We start from the raw sequence: 18,726 nt of genomic DNA, 5'->3' as shown, positions 1-18,726 counted from the left end.
TTAGAAAAGAATCAGATGAGCAAGTCTTTCTGATGATCTGATAATGCCCTCCTACCATTCAATTCTCTTTCTCTGTTGTCAACTTCACTAGAGAGAAAACTTTAGGTACTTTGGTTTAACAGAGGAAAGTAAAGATAACTCTACCTCTCTTGCCCACTCTTAGGATAAAGTTTCTGAGACCCTGTATGATCTCATATGATATAATAAAAACACAATTTCTTCTGTTTGGAAAAGTGACATTAAAGATTCCATTTGTCCAAAGGAACTTCAGAAAGTCTTTACTTTCCCCAAATTATGGACGCATCTTCTACTTCCTCTTTCTAGTAGGCACATATGCTCACTCAATGCTAAATTACCAACTTTAGACAGAAAAGAGAAATCCAAAGTTGGTATACGCTAAATTGATAATATGTTCCCAGCTACTAGTTTTACTATTTACTAAAGGTAAATATTTGCTTTGCTATGGAAAGCAAATTCAAAGCAACTGTTATAAATCTATTTTCTCATTCAAAGGATTATGCACATCGAATTATATAATATCATTTTGGGATTTATGGGTTCTCCCAATTGTGTGTCATGCCTGTCTATATATACTAACAGAGAAGAGCAGCAGTCCAGAAAATTAAAGTCCCTTCTATTTCTAGATTTTAACTTTGCTTCAGAATGGTTTGTATAAAGTCTGGTAGCAGTTTTACCTTCCTAATTGTTTTATGTTAATATTATAAATAGATTTGAACTCTCAAATTTCTCAGCACATAAGATAAAAGAAGGGCAGTGGTAATAGAAGAGAGTAGAAGTTAAATTAAAAAATTTCCACTCATAATCCAATAGATTGTAAATTTTGCATATCCTAATGCTTATCACACTAACTGACACATAATATCTTTGTTTACTGAAACAAAGATAATTCATTAATCTGAAAAATATATACTTATATTTGCATGAAAACAAAATCCCAGCTATGTTTTCATAGTATACAGCCACTGCCAATAATTGTATAGGTTGTGCCTGTACAGCAGCCCCTGGCTGAGGCGTTGAGTCACGGCTGAAATCCAGCCAGTTTTCCACAGACAGGGCTATGTGCTTTGGCTCTAGATGCTCAGTCTACAGTCTTCCCTGAGGAAAGGGTGCCTTTCTAATTCATGCTCCAGAGGGAGTACCCTTTATCTATTTTATACTAAGGCACTGAGTCCCCTGATTTTGTGACTGCATTTTTAATTGGGTAAGGTGAAATCTGAATGTCGGAAGAAATTTTTTTTTTTTTAATTTGAAGGTCTGTATATCTTGGGGGTTATCTATGAAGGTTATATACACACTTGCATACAGATATATATGCCCTAAAATAGATTATTTACAATTCTTGCCAAATACAAAAGTAGTAGACTTAGAAAAACAGTATTACATGTATAGTTCTTCTTGCAGTCCAATGAAGCAATGTCCTTGGAACAGATTTCCTTAGAATTCTGGCGGTGGGCAGTGTGGTTGGTAGTATCCTAACTAGTTTGCTAAATGACTTCTTTTGTTTGTTGACATGGTCTCTTTCTTTTCGGACCTTGGGCTTTAGATTTTCTCTCTTTAATACTTCTGGGAAGAGGGATGGTTTTGAGTTTTTCTCAGCTTCCACAACTTTATATTTAAACGACTGTAATTCAGGGAATTTGGCACATTTTTCATTGCAAATTCCATTTGTCTTTAGAGAAAGAGTTTGTATTTTTTTGTATTGTGCAAATGTTACTAAATGTTTTTTATTATTATTATTATTTCCTTTCAATCTCTGAAAATACTGGTCTTCTAACTTTGATTTCTCCCCAGCCTCTAAATTGAAATGAGTTAAAGTGTTAGTCTGCCTGGAAGGAAAGGTGTATCTGTATATATATTCTTCATTTTCATCTCGCATTTTGCAATTAGGAATTCTTGGAAATGGTGACAGTACTGTTTCAAGTTTTTCTTGTGCCATCAATTTATAGATGTTATTATGCTCTTTTTTTTCAAGAGACTTCGTTTTTAGTGTCTTTTCAAAGCAAGCATTTGACTGAGCTGTTTTTGATTTACCACTCCAACTATGCGGGTCTTGAACTTCTGTTTTAAAGTCACAATTTTCTGCTCGAAGAAGCTGCATAAAACTATGTTCATTCCTTTGTTTCTTAAGTACTGTAAGTCTTTCTGATGACTTATTTAATGGAATTGCTTGGGTATTTTTGTTGAAAGAAGGTTGTGCTTTAATTAATTTCAGTGTTTTGGCTCCTTCTTTAGGACAGTATCTTTTCTGTTCCTCAATTATTGATGGATTTTCCTTAATATTCTGTAAGGAAAAATATTCTTTTTCTTTCTCTTTGGTCAGTTCTGTTGCTATAAGTCTATCCTCAGGAACTTTTTGTAAAGTGGTTTTTTGAACAATTTTTGAATATTTATTTTGCCTTTCTGAAATCTCCTCCATAAATTGATTTTCTTTTCTAAAAGATAATTCTGGTGATACACATTTTAATGGTATGGATCTAGTATTGATCAAATTTATATGCTGGTTGATCCCCTCTAATTGACTTTCAGTTATTAGTCCTGATTTTGAAAGTTTTTCTATAAAAAGACTCTGGAGGTGTTTGCTTAAATCAGCTCTTAGATTTAATACTTCATTTTCTGATAAACCTATAAGATAGTTTTGTAGAGATTTACTTAAAGGATATTTCATGTGTATGTCAAGTCTTTCACCAAAACTCCCCCTTGAAGTGTCTTGTCCTAACTCATGAAAAGATATTGAGGCACGTCTAGATCTTAGAGAAGACATGTTTGAGTGTATAGTCTCAGATTCTGTCTCTTTAAATAAACTGCTTTCTGAAAGGTTTTTTAGGAAATAGTTTTGGAGAATTTCATTTAAAAAAGATCTTAGCTTTATTTCCAAATGTTTATCTATGAAATGATGATTAAAATTACTTACAAAAGACATGATTTCTTTCACAGTTTCTGAATATTTTTCTAGAAAAATATTCTGCCCTTTTGGTTCTGCTTTCTCATTCATCAAATATAGATTGTGATAGATTTTTGGTAAGTCTTCTTCAGTGATGTGTCCAGATTCTGAAAGTCTTTCTACAAGGTAATGTTGGATATGTTTACTTAGTTCAGATTTTAAATTTTTTATTTCTGACTCTGAGAGTTCTTCTAGAAATACACGCAGCTTTGGATTCAAAATAGGCTTACTGTCTAATTTATCTGCTTTATCAAAATTCTCTTTGATTTCTTCAAGGTCTTCTGTATTATTTGGAAAAGGATGCTGGATTAATCTTTCTAATTCTTTTTCTAGTTGTCTTCTTTCAGACTGATTATATTTGAAAAAAATATTAAACATATGTTTTAAAAAGGATTTTAACATTATTACATCTGAATCATTAAGTTTACCCATTAATGAGTTACTTAAATTTTCTAAAGTAGAATTCAGATCATTTTCTTCTCTATCAAACCCCTGACTGTTATTTAGCGTATCTGTTTTTTTATCTGGTGTTAACTGATATTTTGGATCTTGTAGGGGTATGTTTTGGCTTTCATCCACATATCCGACTCTATTAAAAGAAGTAGTTTCTTTGGGAATGATGAGTATATTCTGCTCTGAAAGAGGTTCTGTTTTACTTTGGGTTTCTGAACAATCCTCTGTGGAATACTTTGGCTCTTCTTCAGCAAATGCTGTCTCTGTATCCAGCATGGAACTCTTTTGATATTCTTTATTTAATTCTATCACTTTGATTATCCCAGATTCTAAAAGACTATCTACAGGAAATGCTTGTATTATCTGGCTTATAACAGATTTGGCCTGTGGCAATTCTATTTCATCATCATTTTCTTCATAGCGAAGTAGAATGTTTGAAGATAAACTCTCCCAAGCAGTGGGTAATTGATTCTGCAAATTTATTGGTATCTCACTAGATTCTTTCACTCCCATTTCCAATTCTGAGAAGGTAGGTGCAGTGAATATTTGCTTTATAACATAATCATGTGCAATGCTACTTACACCTGGTTGGGAACTAGACACTTCAATTTTTGAATTTTTCTTTTTGAAATTATTTTTTTTAATTGGAAAATCAATCTCACCAGACTCCAAGTGTTTTTCAGAGACAAATTCCCTTTCTACCTCTGGAGAATTTCTTGGTTCACCTACTGAAAGTGAATCTGCAGGAATATCTTTAATTTTTTGTCTTAAAAGAGACTTTGAACTTACAATGTATTTTTCTGAAAGCAAGCTATTTAAATCTTGAACTTTTTCAAATACTTTGTTTTCCACACTAGTTGGTGGTTCATCATGAACATGTAAAAGTGGAGAACTAAGACTTTTCTTTCTTGTTTCAGTGTCCATAGGAACCTTTGGTTTAGAAAATAATTCATCTGATAGGTCTTGCAGATTTTTACCTAAAATTGACTTGAGCATCACTGATTGTTTTAAATTTTCTAGGTGGGAAGTAAGACTTAATGATTTTGAGAGGCGACATGTATTTACATTTCCAGTCATTGATGATTCTCCTTCAAAGTTTGGTAGAGATACATTTGGTAGTCTTTCTTTTAACTTATTCTTACTATCTAAAGTAGTTAGTGTGGTCACAGTGGTATCACAGGCGAAATTACTCTTAGTGTCTAAAGTCTTTATTGTAATGAAATCAGGATCACAGGCTAACTTAGACTTAGTGTCTAAAGTCTTTACTGTGGTGTTACCAGGATCACATGGCCAGGTTTTATGAGTAGGTCTTGCAGTTTTTGAATATGTTGGGTAAGGAGGATCTTGGTCTTCATGCTCTATAACCTCTGTACTTAAAATGTTTCTGCATCTGGACATATCTTGGTCTTTCCTTTTTCTGACTGACATTTTGTTGTTTATATTCCTTATAAAAGGATCAAAACCATTCTTAAAGTTGAATTTCTGGAGCTGTAATATTAAAAATAAAAGGTAAGAAATTCTATAGTATTTATTTGAATTTATAATAAATTTTCTAGTTAAATTCTCTTTAAGAAATCTGTCAAGTTATCTACTCATCCACCTACCTTCTATAAAGAGAAAACTATTTTAAAATATTTGAAATTGGAATGATGAAAATTTTAATGCAAATTTTAAAAGTCATAATTCTGATACTATTTTGTGTCTAAGAGCTTTTCTGCTACCTAGAATATTTTAAAATACTTAAACAGCATTCATACATAGTTTTTTAAAAAACTTAATTTCCAGTGTTACCTGCACTTATTTAGACAATGGCTAACATCAGGATCTAAGTCCTATCCATAGAAATACTTACCATTTTAGTAGCAATATAGAACATTTTTATAATGCAAAGCAAGTAGTAGATATCCCATTAAAAGTATCATAAATATTTTACAAAGACTAACTTGGGAGCATATATCATCTGCTTTTAAGTCTGAGAACTTCAACAATGATGATGAGTTCTACCCACTCCTTAGCATGTCACAGTAGAGTTTTGCTTTTTGATGAAAGGTCTTTCAGAAATGGTTAAGAGAGAGCAGTACAAAAAAATTCTGGATTACAGTGAAATTCCAGTGTAATATCCATGAGCAGTTTTGTAGCTCTGGGAATCAAGTTAGTCTATCATGAAATAGTCTTTGGAATGCAGTCTCTTATTCCAATTTTGCCAAACATATTCTTGTGTTTGTTAATATAACATATATTATCCAGTTGAAAAAGGCAAAATGTGAAATAATCAGCCTAATATTTTAGTTTATTTCAACTTAGTAGTTTAAGCTTTATTGTAATGGATACAATTTATTATATCTATTTTTCAAAAGTTAGTTGATATCCAGGTGATAGCATAAGAATCCCCTGGGTCTTTCTGAGAAATATAGATTCCCAGACTCCATTCCAAGATTTAGTTTCATCAGGTCAGAGGTAGGACCTGAGAACATGTATTTTTTCAAAGATAGCCAGATGCTTCTAATGGGTAGTCTGGTTTAGGAACCATTGAATTATTTAAAGTGTTAGAGAAAACTAGTATTTAAATATAATTGTTATTGGGATAGGATAATTCAGGACTCACCTGATATTTTGGTTTGAATTCTATATATTCTGGTCTGAAAGATGGTGAAATATATTCCTTTGGTGAAAAAATCACCTTATAAAAAGAGAAATTTTAATTTTAGAATGCTTGTTATGCAAGGATATTTCCCAAGATAATTTTATTCTTTCAATAGTTATTAAAGATATAACAATTTAAAACCTAAATAAGTATTTTTCTCATAACTACTATAATTTACTTTGCCAATTATCAAAGAAATCTATACATATATAATACATTTGCATATATAATCTTAGCTTCCTTGATAGTATATTCAGCCTAGTGAATTTATAAAATCAAAACAATACAGAGCAACGTCAAGCAGAAACCAAAATAGAAAAGAAATAGAATTATCAGAACAAATGTAATCTCATTTTAAAAGGTTGTAAAATGCTTTAGATAATAAATGGCATTTGATATGATATTGGGATATATAGCACTTTCAATGATTCTTTAACCTGTAATTGCTAAATAGGTACTTAACGCTGACTAAGGAAACACTTGGTGCTAGATCAGGGTGTACAGGAGCAGGTATAGAATCACAGAACCACTGAATTTTTGTAGATGAAAGGTGCTTTAGAGATATTCCAGTCCTCCTCGTTTTATACAAGATCTGAAGTTGAAGTTGGTTGCCCCAAGTTACCCAGATGATTAGTAGCCTAAATCTTAGGTGTCCTAAATTTTCCATCACACAATCAAGACTGCAGTAATGTGCATCCATACTGACAACTCATCTAGAGAAAACTTGACACCATCACTGTGAGAGTACATAGTACTACAAGCCACTTGCTGATAAACTATCTCCTTTAGACAGAATGTTCATATATACCAAGTTAATTAAAATAACATTTCAATGAATGATGTTTCCATCTGTAACACTTTTGGTTTATGTGTTAATATTAAGCAGTTAATAACACAACTTTATTCCTAAATTTTCAGCACCTTACCACTTTTGCTATTTTTAATTGCCTTAACACATTGACTAAATTATTTCTACAAGTTTCTCAATATTCCCCATTATGGTTTCTCCCTTTCAGACAAATGTGTCTAACTCTGAGTTCTTGAAATATATCTCAGACTTTTCCACACCTGTTCTTTTGCTTTTTTCTTTGCTTGAATTTCCCTTAAAAAGTTTAAATTCTAACATTTAAAATCTCATTATTTTAAATAAATTTAGTAGAAAAATTAAAAATAAATGAAATATGACAAGGAAATGGAAGAATAGTGATTATGTATGTATGTGTGTGTATGTATGTATGTATATGGGTGTGTATGTACATATATATATGTAAAATCTCCTTTTTGTAAAAGACACAAAAATTCCTCCCTAATGTAAGCATGAAAGGATGTATGAAAGGATATAAAATGCTAACATCTCTGGAGGAGAGGAAATAGGAAACTATTAACTTTTATTCTGTTTAACTCTGTATTATTATTTAGATGAACATGGAACACTACTGAATATAAAAACTCCAATACATTTATACTGGGGAGACATGCTTTAGGCATTCATCTCAGGAAGCTAGAAAAGGGCAATAAAACAAACCAATATAGGAGCTTTAAGATGATGGACTGAACATGTGGTTCTATTCTTTCCTACCTCCCAAGGTTCCAGTAAATTAACAGAAAATAATATTTCAAAAAGAAAAGTCTCATGGAAATACTGGAAATCAATAAGGTGAGACACAAGGATTTAGAGAGTTGAGAAAATTTAGAAAATATGAAAGAAAATGAAATTAATTGAATGAAAATCCCCATCAAGAAAGTTAGAGCCTTAAACAACAGAACTCAGGTGGGCCTGAGAAGCAATAAATTCAAGGTCAGCATATACAAAGAGAATCAGATAATGGTGTAATTGTCATAGTTATTAATTAAAGAGCTGTATTCAGAACAGCTGGATCTTCTCTATCTCAGTGAATACAGAGCATATATTGCTGGAAGCATTGTCTTTCCCAGTCACTCACCCAAAACATCAAGAAAAGAAAAAAAAAACATCTTTCTAAAGAAAGTGAGCCATCTGTGTAGGTGGAGATCCTATGAGTTTTGAGCCTTGATGGGGAAGCAGAGTAGAGCTTGCTGTCACTTACATTTCCACATCAGGTAATAGAAAGGGTATAAAAAGAAAGAAAAGGAAGTTCCATCTAGGAGATTAAACACATGGGTTCTCTGGAAATGTTGTTGGGTCCCCAGCCATCCTGCCTACCCTCTTCCATCCCCATATACCCTCCAGGGAAGCCTGCCTGTCACACAGAGCATACCTATACAATTAACATATTACTTCATTCGCAAATATAAAATGAGCCAACAAAGTTTACCAGATATATGAGGAAAATCAATACATGGAAGGGAAGAATTAATATGAACAGAACAAACCCTGGAGTAAATAGAGATATTTCTGAGGAATGTGAGGGGAGGGTGATCCTTGGAAAAAAATTCTAAATAGTATCTTGAGATAATCAAAAAGGTATTGATATCCACTTAGCTGTATAATAAGCATCTCAAATACAGCATATACAAAAAAGAATTCTGGATTACTAAGACTGCTCCCCTCCCTCCCCTCCAAAACCCCCACAAAACCTTGACCTTTCTCTGTCTTTTCTCACTTCAGTTAATGGTGCTACCATCTACTGAATTATTAGGCTAGTAACTTAAGTATAACTCTTTAATTTATCTCCTTCTCCATCCATATCTAATCCAGTATTAAGTCCTGTGGTTGCTGCCTTCAAAATATATCAAGTGTCCAATCACATCTCACCATCAACCCTACCACTGTAGCACAAGCCACTATCATCTCTTTGCCAAACATTACTCTTCTAACTTGTTTCTTGTTCTCTGTGACAAAGACTAATAATTGCCTTACCACAATATATATGATCTCACGAACATAATTTTTTTTAGCATTTAGGCAGAAATGTCCCCTGCATAAAAAAAAAAAAAAGCTACATTTTCCAGTGTCCTTTGAAGACAAGGGTAACTATGTGACAAGTTTCTGGCAAACTACACATAACTGGAAGTTGTTGGGAGAATCTTCTGAGAAAGTATCTTAAAATAGAGGCAGACTCATTTGACAGGGACCTAACTGACCAGCCTGCATTCCAAGTTATATGAGATAGACCTGAACTAGTCAGGCCTTCATGTATCCACCCAGCAAGGTTAAAACATGCACACACAATGATTTGCACAAAAGGTCTTCCTATGCTCTATCTAGTTCAATGAAGTTAACTGGGAACTGGGCTGACACTGCTCAAGACCAAGAGTGCTGCCATAACATAGGGGATAGAGCAAGAGTGAGTAAAAATGCCATGAAATTTCCCAATATTTTGAAGATGGCTTTTTCTTCATTGGATATTTGTTTGGTTTCCATAAACTTTGTTTTCCAGAGCTCCTATGAAGCTTGTTCAGATAGCTTCTGAATGCTTTTTCAATGTTCTTCAAGGGAACAAGAACTTGGAGCTTCTTATTCCAACATTTTGTTGCTGTAACTTTCCTTTAACATTTCTTGTGGTGTTGGTCTTCTTGCAATAAATTCTCTCAGACTTTGCTTGCTGAAAGGGTTTCTTAACTTCTATTTTGAAAAATGCCATCACTCTTTAAAGAATTCTAGATTGGTGAGGTTTTTCCTTCCATTACTTTAAAAATGACATTCCATAGCCTTCTGCCTTGCATAGTCTCCAACATGAAGTCTGTTGTTATTTGTATATTTCTCCCCCTATAATAAATGTGCTTTCCTCTCCCATCCCCTTAAGGTTTTCTCTTTACCACTGATTCTCAGCAATGTGATTATGATATGTCTGAGAATTTTTTTAGATCTATTCTCTTTGAGGTTCACTGAGCTTCTTGGGTCTGTGAGTTTACACCTTTCATCAAATTTGAAAAACTTTTAGATATTATTTCTTCAAATACATTTTTTAAGTTTCTCCTATGAGTCTCCAATTACACGTACATTTTACCATTGTATGTATTTATTATTTTCTTACTGGATGCTAAGACTGAGAAATTTTACATTTTTGGTTGCTAGATTTTGCTTTCTTCTTTAATCTAGTATTTTACTTTATTTTGATGTACATTAATATACATAGAAACAGTTGGACTCTTTTGAAGTTTGCTTTTAAGCTTTATTGGTGTTGGCATTGTCCAAACGCCTTTAAGGTAAGGATGACTTAGTCTCTCTACTAAGATGATAGCCTTCTATTTTCTGTCACATGTGTTATGAGTCTTTCCTCTTTGGCATATAGGAAAATGGTTTATTTCTAGCTATACGAGCTCCTAGAATGTTCTACCTAACATTTTCAATGGTTCTTTTTCTTGCCTCCAGTATTTCACTCGTCAGTGAATGAGTACTCAGTCTAGTACTCAATGACTGAAGGGGACCTCCTTCAGTTATCTGGAGATTTCTTGCTCTACATTTCCTTCCTCTCTGGTACTCTACTCCACAAATTCTGCCTCTGCCTGCCAAAGTCCAATATCCATCTCTTCAACTCAGTGAGACTTCCAAGCTCTGTTTTGGTTCTGTCTCCTTGTGCTGCTATGTAGTAAACTGGTATGACTGTATGGCTCACTTTGTCCTTTTCTCTAAGTAATCACAGTCCCATGCTGCCATCTTCCCATTGTCTGAAACTGCCTTTCCATATTTTTTTCCTGTTTTTTTTTTATTGTTTAAGGCAGAAAGATAAATCATGTCCCTGTAAACTCCATCTTCACTAGAAGCAGAAATGTGACATTTACTTTTCATGGATCTACCATATACATTATTTGGTTCAGCAGAGATTAACATTTATATAATAATAATATATTATATATAACATATATATATATTTTAATATTGTAACGTCATAAATATTGTAACAATTATAAATTAATTTTTCTTAGATTTAAAATAGACTCTATATGCTCTATAAACAAAGCATAGGAGATTTAACTAGAGCAAAACAATAGAATGTACTAGAAACCTTGACAAAGAAATGACAATATGTGAATAACAACATCAAAAAGAAAATGGAAGGGACAGGAAAATTAAGCTATTTAAAAACATTTTTTTAATGTTTTTATTTATTTTTGAGAGAGAGAAAGCATGAGTAGGGGGGGCGGGGAGGGACGGGGAAACACAGAATCTGAAGCAGTCTCCAGGCTCTGAGCTGTCAGCACAGAGCCTGATGCAGGGCTTGAACTCTTGAACCATGAGATCATGACCTGAGCTGAATTCAGACACTTAACTGACTGAGCCACCCAGTCACCCCAGAAAATGAAATTTAAAACAAATATATTTACATTGGGGCACGTGGGTGGTTCAGTTGGTTGAGCATCTGATTTGGTTTCAGCTCAGGTCATGATCTCACAATTTGTGGGTTCAAGCCCCACATCAGGCTCTGTGTTGACAGTGTGGAGACTGCTTGGGATTCTCTCAGTCTCTCTCTGTCCCTCCCCCACTCTCTCTCTCTCAAAATCAATAAATAAACATTAAAAAAACTTTTATCTTTCATAATAGGAAATTGATAAATAATGCCTATAGTAACAAGAATTTTTCAAAAAATATTAATCAGAGCATTATAATCATTAGAAAAATTTAAAAAATAATGTCTAATAAAACTGAGAAGAAACATTGTAGAAGGAAGGTTTGAAACATTATAAATGCTCTAAATCATCTTTCAGGGTGTGATATCAACACATTCTACCTGAAGTTGATTAGCTGATAAATAATATAGAATTTGAACTACATAAGTTATAATAAAACTCACTGGAAGAATTACAAAGCAAAATGTTAAAAGTAGTTGTCTGGAGGAAGTGTGACTGATAGTGTGGTTATAGGTGGAGAAGAATGACTTTTACTTTTCATTTATACCGTTCTATGCAGACTGATTTTGGGGGGACTCTCTGGGTGTAGTTTGAATTTAAAAAAAAAAGCTGAGGGGTGCCTGGGTGGCTGAGTTGGTTAACCATCTGACTTCAGCTCAGGTCATGATCTCATGGCTGGTGGGTTCAAGCCCTAGGTCAGGCTCTGTGCTGACAGTTCAGAGCCTGGAGCCTGCTTCGGATTCTGTGTCCACCTCCCTCTCTCTGCCCCTCCCCCACTCATGCTTTCTTTCTCTTTCAAAAATAAATAAACATTTAAAAAAAAGCTGAGGGGTAGGAGAACATAAAAGCTTAAACCTTATAAAAAAATACAAAGAGCATTCTTTTTAATTTTTTTTGAGAGTGCAAGTGAGCAAGTGAGTGAGGGGCAGAGTGAGAAGGAGAGAGAGAGAGAGAAGCAGCACTCACCCAAGGGTCATGTTTTACCCGAAGCTGGGCTTGAGCTCACTCAAAGTGAGGCTTGTGCTCACCTGAAGCAGGGCTCAGTCTGACCTGAAGCAGGGCTTGTACTCACGTTTTTGTTTTGTTTTGTTTTGTTTTTGAGAGAGAGAGAGAAAGTTACATAGGACATTTTTCATAGGAAATTGATTGAATAATTTTTGTACAGGCTCACAATGAGAGACAATAGAATCTACTAGTTTACAGCACAGATTTCAAACTCAGTCTGCCTCAGCTCAAAACCCAGGCTTACCACTTGATTTCTAGATGTTCTCAGACTAATCAGTTAGCTGCTCCATGACTTACCTTTACCACATATATAATAAAGTAAAAATATCTACTTCACAGTATTGTTATGAGGATTAAATGAGTTAATGTATTAGGATACTAATACAGTAACTTGTGATAAAAGTATTGGCTATTATTATAAAAAAGAATGAGATCTTGCCATTTGACAACATGGATGGACCTAGAGGGTATCATGCTAAGTGAAATAAGTCAGACAGAAAAAGACAAATACTACATGATTTCACTTACATGTGGAATCTGAAAAACAAAACAAAAAAAGAAAACTAGACTCTTAAATACAAAGAAAAAACGGGTGGTTGTCAGGAGGGAGGCAGGTAGGGGGGATGGGCAAAATAGATAAAGGGAATTAAGAGGAAAAATTTTCCAGTTGTAAAATACATAAGTCATTTTGTAGGGGGCTGCAGCATGGAAATATAGTTAAAGGTACTACAGCAGCATTATGTGGTGATAGATGATGACCACACATCATAATGAGCATTGAATAATGTATTGAATTGTTGAATCAATATGTTGTCCACCTGAAATTAATATAACACTGTGTGTTAATTATACTTTAAATAAAAACTATTGGCTATTATTAAGATAAGAATATTTTAGCCATTTAAAGTAATGAATTTGATATACAGGTTGTACAAGCAATGTGATAACACATGAAAATTTAAGGTACAGAACAATATGGCTAGTTGATCATAATAAGCAGTCATGTGATAACACATGAAAATTTAAGGTACAGAACAATATGGCTAGTTGATCATAATAAGCAGTCTGGAAAAGTGCCAGTCGCATATAAGGATGTCTTTGCAAAACTGACTCAAGTGGGATAGGACAAATTCAATAGACAATAAGTGGAAACTCTAAGGCTAAAGACAAAGTAAACTGTACATAAACACTGTGCACTAGAAGGTAAATTTGTTCTTCATGAGTATGGTATAATTTAGTAATTCTGACACTGCTTTGCATTCATATTGGGGCTGAATAAATAAATAAATGAATTGTGGATGATGACAGCAGGTTTCTCACTGTGGGAGAGAGAAGTTACTTTAGATACAAGCAAGAAAAGTGGGTTAGAATAACTCAGTGATACTGGAGTAAGTTCAGAGACATCAGTAGAAACTTAGAAAAATATATAGAGAGTTGGATACATACAGAAACAAGTATAAATATATCTAAATATTTGGGTTTGCATACATACATATATTAACTGTCCTCTGAGAAAGCCTAGACACAACAGCAACAAACACACCCAGTTCCCAGAGCCTGGTTTCAAGTATCATTCTCCAGTAAAAATAACCAGGGATCCTTGTAGAAATGGTTGATTCTAGGACTGGGGCAAGAGATATACAAGATACACCTGGAACATCTTATAGTACAAAAAGTAGGAAAGTGCTCAAAAAACAAAAGGATGGGGGCATGTCAAAGGGACACAGGACATACTGAAAGAGTTCCTAATGGCCACCCACCCACCCACACACACACAATAACATCGTATTGGATTATAACCCAAAATATAAAATATATTTATTTAGCAATAAAATACCTAAAAAAAAAAGAAAGAAAGAAAGAAGAAAAGAAAGAAAGAAAAGAGAGAAGAAAAGAAAAAAGAAAGTAAGAAATTGGCTGATATAACTAGGGAGGATCTGGTTCCAGGGACTCAAGTGAGCAAGTCACTATCTCTTCATATCTTTCTTGCTCTGTGTTTTTTTTTTTTTTAATGCATTCTTTCTTAGATCACAGCTAGCTCTTGCTATAAAAGAATAAAGATTTCTCTTAATATTCTTATATCAAATTATATGGTTATCCTGGTAGCCACAGAGACAGTATCAAGTTTGTCAACTACACCAAGGATCAGAGTTGAGGCAGGGATGATATCCTCAGGAAGGGATACTGACAGACAAAAATATGTTAACTATATGGACAACTAATATGTACACTCATGCCTCATTTTATCATGTGTTGTTTTATTGTACTTCCCAAATATTGCTTTTTTAAAATAAATTGAAGATTTGTGGAAACCTGGTGTCAAGCAAGTGTATCAGTGCCATTTTTCCAAGAGCATTTGCTCATTTTGTGTCTCTGTGTTACATTTTGGTAATTCACACAGTGGTTCAAACTTTTTCATTATTATTCTACTTGTTGTGCTGATTTGTGATCATTTATTACAACACTGAAAGCTCAGATGATGGTTAGCATTTTTTAGCAATAAAGTACTTTTAAATTACGGTATGTGCATTTTTTAGACATAATGCTATTGCACACTTAATAGACTACAGTACAATGTAGGCATAACTTTTATATGCACTGGGAAACCAAAAAATGCATTTGACTTGCTTTACTGTGATATTCACTTTATGTGGTGGTCTGGAACCAAACCTGCAATATCTCTGAGGGTGCTTGCTGTGTTGAAATAACTGCCTATCTATTTCAACAAAAATATCAGATTTTTACCTCATACCAGAAAAAAAAGTATAAGTGAATTAAACCCATGTAAACATAAAAAACCTGTACTAGAAAGACATCTAAGAAAATACTGACATAATCTTGGGAAGGGGAAATACCTTCTGAGAAAAATTATAAACTAACTGCCACAAAGGAAAAGGTGCCAGATTCGACAATATAAAAATTTAAAATTGCTGTAAGGACTCCAAAGAAGTCTAAAAACATAGATAACAAACAGTATTGATAACAAAGCATTGTTATTTGAAATACATAAAACGTTCTCACATATAAACACACACCCAATTTGCATATACAGGCTGAGTCAACAGAAATACAAATGGATAACAGGTGAAAATTGTTCACTCATTAATAATCAGAAAAATGTAAATTAAAATAACAATGGAATATCATTTTTGTGTGGACAACTAACAAAAACTAAAATGAACAGGGTGTGGAATAGTGAATATTTTCTTACATTTTGGGTGCAAATACAAATTAGTAAATATGGTTTAAAGGATAATCTTGCAGGATTTATGTCAAAATTAAAAACACTCGTATATTTTGATCCAACAAGTCTACTTTTCATATTTATCCTATGGTATACTTGTACAGGTGAATAAAGATAATACTTACCATTTAGTAAGTGACTAAATTCATTATGTTCCAAGCCCTTTAAAATTCTTTGAAATAGATGATAGCATAATCATTTTGCAGATGACAAAACTGAAACTCAGATGTAAATTGCCCAAAGTTATATGACCATGAAAGTGGAAGAATCTGCATTTGAACCTAGATATTTTTGCCTGTAAAATCCAAGGTCTTTTTACTATATCATACTAGTTCTCTTACCATCACCAAACACTGCCTTTAATTGGTAGGTAAAATCAAATTCCCCATTCCTCCCCACCTTTCTTGCATCTTGACCTTTGGGGAAATGATTTAGCATCCTGTCATTGTCAAGGTTTAAATAGAAACAAACTAAGCTATATCTTGAAAGTCTTAATTTATGAAGGAGATCTAAAAATGTGAAGGAATTATTGAAAGACTGTCACCTGAATGAGCTATGAGTTGAAAGAGATGTTTGTTAGTCCTTTCCAATTCAGATCAGCACTCCAGAAGTTTGTCTCAAAATACTGCATTTCTTTAACACACTGTCTACCTTGGTTCATAAAAAAGTCTTCTTTTAACTTCAAACAACTTCAAAGTTTATTTCCCCACAGAATTCTGAAGATTTTGTGACTTTGTGAAGCAATTACCTTAGACTTTTATGAATTTGTTCTAGAATTCTGATGTCTTCAATTTACAAGCTTATTGCCCTAGGCGATAGATTCTTTTAAACTTCTAATTCTGTTATTCATACATAACCTGTTTTATGGCTTACCAACTGAATTTATCTTGTTCAGTTTATCTGTTGTATATACAGGTTTGACTACCATCCTTAAGGACAATATTTAAGGTAAGTTTTCCTTTTCTTTACTTTATAAAAATTCAACTCTTTATTTTGAAATACTGTAGATTCCCATGAGTTGTAAGAAATAATAGAACTCAAACCCTTTATTTAGTTTCTCTCAATAGTAACATCTTACAAAACTGTAGTAGAATATCATAACCAGGATATTGACATTATACAGTCAAGATGTAGAACATTTCCACAAGAATCCCTAAAGTCCTTTTATAGTCAGTCACATCCATTTCTTTCCTGCCCCCACTCCCTATTTAATGCCTAGGAACCACTAATCTGTTCATTTGTATGGTTTTGTAATTTCAAAAATATTATATAAATGGAGTCATACAGTGTATAACATTTTGGAATTGGCTGTTTTCAGTCAGAATAATTCTCTGGAGATTCATCCAAGTTGTATATATCAATACTTTGTTCCTTTTAATTACTGTTATTCCATGGTATGGATGTACCACAGTTTATTTAGCCATTCACTAATTGAAGGACAATCTGGGTTGTTTCACTTTTTGGCTATTATGAATAAGGCTGCTATGAATATTTGTGTTTATATTTTTCTGTGAATATAAGAATTTCTCTGGGATAAATGCTCAAGAGTGCAATTCTTGGGTTTCATGGCAGTTGCATAGTTTTTTGACAAACTGCCAAACTATTTTCAGGAGTGGCTGTAAAATGCTTAATTCCCATGAGCAATTTCTCAACATTTCACCAGTATTTGATTTTATTATTGTTTCTTATTTTAGGCATGAGACTTAGGTCAGAGTTTGGTTTTGTTTCTCAACAGATGTCCAGTTGCTCCAACACCACTTGTTGAAAGGCTATCTTTCCTCCATTGAATTGTTTTTGCATAACTGTCAAAAATCAGACATGTTTTTGTGGGTCTATTTCTGGCATATTTATTCTGTTTCATTGATATTTGTGTCTCTCTCAGCTCTAACAGCACACTGTCTTAATTTGTGGTTATTGTAGCTCTATAGTAGGACTTAGCATCAGTTAAAAAGATACCCCGTACTTTAACCTTCTTTTTAAAGATAACTTTAGCTATGCTAGCCCTGTGCCTTTCTACATATATTTTAGAATGACCTTGTCTATGTTTACAAAGAGCTGGAGTTCAGATAGAAGTTGTATTTAATCAGGAGAGGTGTAGAAGATGGTAGCAGAGTAGGAAGACCCTAGGCTCATCTCGTCATGTGAACACAACTAGATAACTATCAAAACATCCTAATTAGGGGTGTCTTCATGTGACTCTTGATCCTGGGGCTGTGAATTGGAGACCCATGTTTGGTGTCGAAATTACTTAAAAAATAAAATTTTTAAAAAATCATCCTAAATACCTCAGAAATCACCCTGAAGACTGACAGAACAAACTATACAACTAAAGGGAGATAAGAGGCCACATTGAAGAAGGCAGGAAGTGTGGAGACATGGTTTAGAGGGGAAATGGATCATGGGTACTGCAGAGGGGAGGGAGCCATAGTTGCAGAGAAGGCTGAGAGAGAGTATGACACATAGGGGATCACACAAGGAGAACATTTCCTCAAAGCCACTGGCTGGGAAAAAGAGAGGGGCTGATTTTTGTGAGTCTGCCACCAGCGTGGCTTAAAGCTTAGAGTTTTAAAGGTCAGTCAGCTTGGCTGGGATAGAGCACTGAGGGCACTGCCCATCTCCTGGAGAGAAGGGCCCAAATAACCTGGGGGCAGACAGCATGGAAGCAAAGATTTAAAGAACACCTCGGGCACACAAGGGGGGAGATTATTTGCTCTTCTTGGAGTCAGTCCCTGAGAGGTAGCATGCGGGAGGATCTCTCTCCATGGACAAAGAAGCTGGCTGGAGCCATTTCCCTCCCCACCTCTCAGCATAATCACAGTCACCTGGGAGAAGCAATCCAGCATTGACACAGGCTGCCTAACTTGCTTTCACCAAGTTCTACACCTCTGCTCTCTGGCAGAACTTCCCTTCTCAGTCAAGCTTGCCTCAGTCCCAGTGCAGTGAGCCCCACCCCGGAAACCAGCAAAACCCCTACCCACACCACATTCCCAAACAAAGAGTTCTGTAGGGCTTCAGTTCTAGTAAAAGAACTATCAGGTCTCATTTAACAAGTAGAACAGAGAACACCTAGTTTAAACTCACCACATTCTGGGCAAGGACCAAACACTGTCCACTGCAAGCAAGGAGAACCTCCACAGATGACCAGCC

The 18,726-nt window shown here is 34.2% G+C and overlaps 1 protein-coding gene across 7 annotated transcripts in view; it reads right to left on the bottom strand.

The window, feature by feature from the left end:
• C2CD6 (C2 calcium dependent domain containing 6) overlaps positions 1-18,726 on the bottom strand; it is a 150,162-nt gene that overhangs the window by 1,886 nt on the left and 129,550 nt on the right. For 6 of the 7 annotated variants that reach the window (XM_058709130.1, XM_058709168.1, XM_058709138.1 and 3 more), the window contains 2 exons: positions 6,021-6,095; positions 1,403-4,903 (listed from right to left, as the gene is read on the bottom strand). In XM_058709130.1, coding sequence (XP_058565113.1) covers positions 1,403-4,903; positions 6,021-6,095 — 3,576 coding nt within the window. The remainder of the gene's footprint in view (positions 1-1,402; positions 4,904-6,020; positions 6,096-18,726) is intronic. The other variant, XM_058709186.1, reaches the window with a different exon arrangement.

This window comes from Neofelis nebulosa, chromosome 2, assembly GCF_028018385.1.
Source record: "Neofelis nebulosa isolate mNeoNeb1 chromosome 2, mNeoNeb1.pri, whole genome shotgun sequence".
Classification (NCBI taxonomy): Eukaryota; Metazoa; Chordata; class Mammalia; order Carnivora; family Felidae; genus Neofelis; species Neofelis nebulosa.
The sequence above is the reverse complement of the archived record's forward strand: the minus strand, read 5'-3'. Positions and strand labels throughout refer to the sequence as shown.